Genomic DNA, 2,743 nt, shown 5'->3' with positions numbered 1-2,743 from the left:
TTTAGGCATATATTTCATTCTGCTTGAAAGTAGAAAATCTGGATTATATCAGATTGGGACACAAAATATATTGCACCTTGTATGGAACAAATTTTCTCTGTTATATATTTTGTGTTTTATTTTTTTTTCTAAAAAAACCCAAAATGTCTCCCCAGTTGCATGTCCGTCGCATTCAGTGCTGCAGCACTTTGATTATCATTTAGAAACCAACATTATTGTTATTTTCAGTCAGTTTACATATTCTGTGACACTTGAATGGAGGTAAATAATCACTCTGTGCTTCAAACAAATTTGTATTCGGGTGTATATTGCCATGCCTATGTGGTGCTATTGTGTATTATGTCTTTTAGGAAAATTGTTGTAGTTTTAGTCTGATATAGAAATTGTGCTAGATATTATGGACCTCTCATTCACAGCTTCATCAGAAGCAGGTATGAGAACAGCCCTGATTCCACCTTCATCTGAGATGGATCCTGTGGCAGCCTCGTCCGAGGGTACAGACAATCTTGCTAATGGTGTCCTGGAAATGATAGATGCAAGGCAGAAAATGCAGTATGTTTATATGTCTTTTATTAAGTTTCTGTTAGGTATTTGTTACAAATATTTTGTGTTAGATTATTGTTACAAATATTTATTGTTCCTTGTTATAAAAAAGAACTCATTTCATTTTAGGAAAGGAGAATGAAAAATAAATTGAACAATACAGTCAGAATTATGTAGGGTACTTTGAATATTGAAAGAAAAATGCCTAATTTGAATTTTTTTTGAGTTTTTACAGAGTTATTGATTTTTACGTAAAATGCTTTTGTGTTATTTAAGTTATAATCTATTTTTATGCCCCCGAAAGGTGGCATATTAAAATCGAACCGTCCGTCAGTCCGTCCTGCTTTATACATATAGACAGTGGTGGTCGTGTCAACTCTGAAACTTCAGTATGCATGGAAGGATTTTAATTTTTCTTTCATATATGAAATAACCATAGATGTATGGTGTTTCGCGAACAAGACTCGGGTTCCTACAACTAAGGTCAAGGTCACTGTAGGGGTTCAAACTTTGTCATTTTTTATGTTATATAAATATAGAAGGTGGTGTCTGCTCTAAAACTTTGGTATGCATGGAAGGATTGTAATTTTTCTTTCATATATGAAATAACCATAGATGTATGGTGTGTGGCGAACAAGACTCTGGTTTCTACGACTAAGGTCAAGGTCACTGTTGGCGTTCAAACTTTGTCATTTTTTATGTTATATAAATATAGAAGGATTATATTTTTTATTTCACATATGAAATTATCATAAATATTTGATGTGTTGCCCTTAAGACCCATGTTCCTACGCCTTAGTTCAGGGTCACTGCTGAGTTTTAAACTTTTTCAATATTTATGTTATATACATATAAATGGTGGTTGTTGTGTCCGCACTGTAACTTCCATATACATGAAAGTTTCAATTTTTATTTAAAAATATAAAGTCACCATAGATGGACAATGTGTTGTGAATAAGACCCAGGTTTCTTTGTCTAACTGCTTGGGTTCGAACTTTGTCAATATTTACCACCGCACTAAACATGTTATAGGTGGTTTATAACTAGAATCCTTCGGGGGCATTTGTCACTTTCTGTGACAGCTTTTGTTATTTATTTATTTATTTATTTTGCAAATAGAAAGTTGAATGAAGTAAAGGACAGACTGTCTCAGCTCAAGTCGTTAGTTCACATGTATGAGAGTACAGAAGGTGCAGCAGGCAACCTGGAGCAATTGGAAAATGATGCTCAAACCTCTGTACCAGCTTATAGTGACTATGGTGCAGAAGCTGAAGTTTCAAGAGATAGATTGTAAGAATAATGTTACTATCATAAATGATATTGTCTAGCAAATGTTTGATAAAGAAAAATATTTATTCTCTTCTCTGCTGAATTTGTATTATGGAATCATCTTGCTTTAAATTGGAAAATCTATGTTGCTTGCAAAAGTTGTTCTAAGATCCGAGAAATCGAACATTCAGCAGCTTATATTGTAGAGACCGGTTTACAAGATTTATTTTTTTTCCATGTAGATTTATAACGTGCCATATTCGCTATAACGCTTGTTCTTTGTGACAGTCAAATACAATAAACAATTGTAATTAGGACACCTACAAGTGCAGAATGTGTGAAAAGCATGCAAAGGTTTAAGCGTTTATCTGCTCTTTTATTGTTTTACCTCTTTATCAGTCAGGCATCAAATTGTTATAAAAATCTCAAATTTATAATGTTACTGTCATATGCAAACATTGCTGAATAAAGTAAACCAAACAAGCCAAAAAGTCCTGCACTTTTTATCAAACGGTCAAGACAGGCCCTTTTTCCTCTATTTTGGGATAACGCCACATAGCAAATTTGGGAAATTTGTGTCGTAAAATTTTCCAATTTGGGAAAAAAAGTTATCATGAAATTTGCTAATTTTGGAAAATATGCTAGCATTCAAGGTAAATCTAAATAAATCTTTCTTAAAATGTTCAGCTTTTTCTGTCATATCAAAAATACAAGGACAGGCTAAAATGTGTACAAATGCAGTTTTTCTTCCAGCTCCAATTTTTTAGCTCACCTGTCACAAAGTGACATGGTGTGCTTTTGTGATCGCTTTTCGTCTGGCGTCCGTCCATCCATAAACTTTTACTTTAAACGACATCTCCTCATAAACCACTTGGCCAATTTCATCCAAACTTTACAGGAATGTTCCTTTGGTAGTAAACTTTAAAAATTT

General features: G+C 33.4%; 1 protein-coding gene across 1 annotated transcript; it reads left to right on the top strand.

The window, feature by feature from the left end:
- Window positions 1-243: 243 nt before the first annotated feature.
- Window positions 244-1,837, top strand: LOC132734431 (uncharacterized). Its single transcript, XM_060721169.1, has 2 exons — window positions 244-552; window positions 1,663-1,837. Exons 1-2 carry the CDS (start codon window positions 398-400, stop codon window positions 1,835-1,837), a joined length of 330 nt encoding a protein of 109 aa, XP_060577152.1. The 5' UTR covers window positions 244-397.
- The last annotated feature ends 906 nt before the right edge of the window (window positions 1,838-2,743 follow it).

Source organism: Ruditapes philippinarum, unplaced genomic scaffold (genome assembly GCF_026571515.1).
Source record: "Ruditapes philippinarum isolate M1 unplaced genomic scaffold, ASM2657151v2 ctg21734_1_1_1_1, whole genome shotgun sequence".
In the NCBI taxonomy this organism is placed as follows: domain Eukaryota; kingdom Metazoa; phylum Mollusca; class Bivalvia; order Venerida; family Veneridae; genus Ruditapes; species Ruditapes philippinarum.
Note: the sequence above shows the minus strand (reverse complement) of the source record. Positions and strands in the feature narration are given on the sequence as shown.

What these genes read in the sequence shown, in the direction of transcription:
- LOC132734431 (XM_060721169.1), top strand. Translation starts at nt 398, where the DNA reads ATGGACCTCTCATTCACAGCTTCATCAGAAGCAGGTATGAGAACAGCC. An exon ending in GATGCAAGGCAGAAAATGCA is followed by an intron (nt 553 to 1,662) that starts GTATGTTTATAT and finishes TTTTGCAAATAG; the next exon opens with AAAGTTGAATGAAGTAAAGG.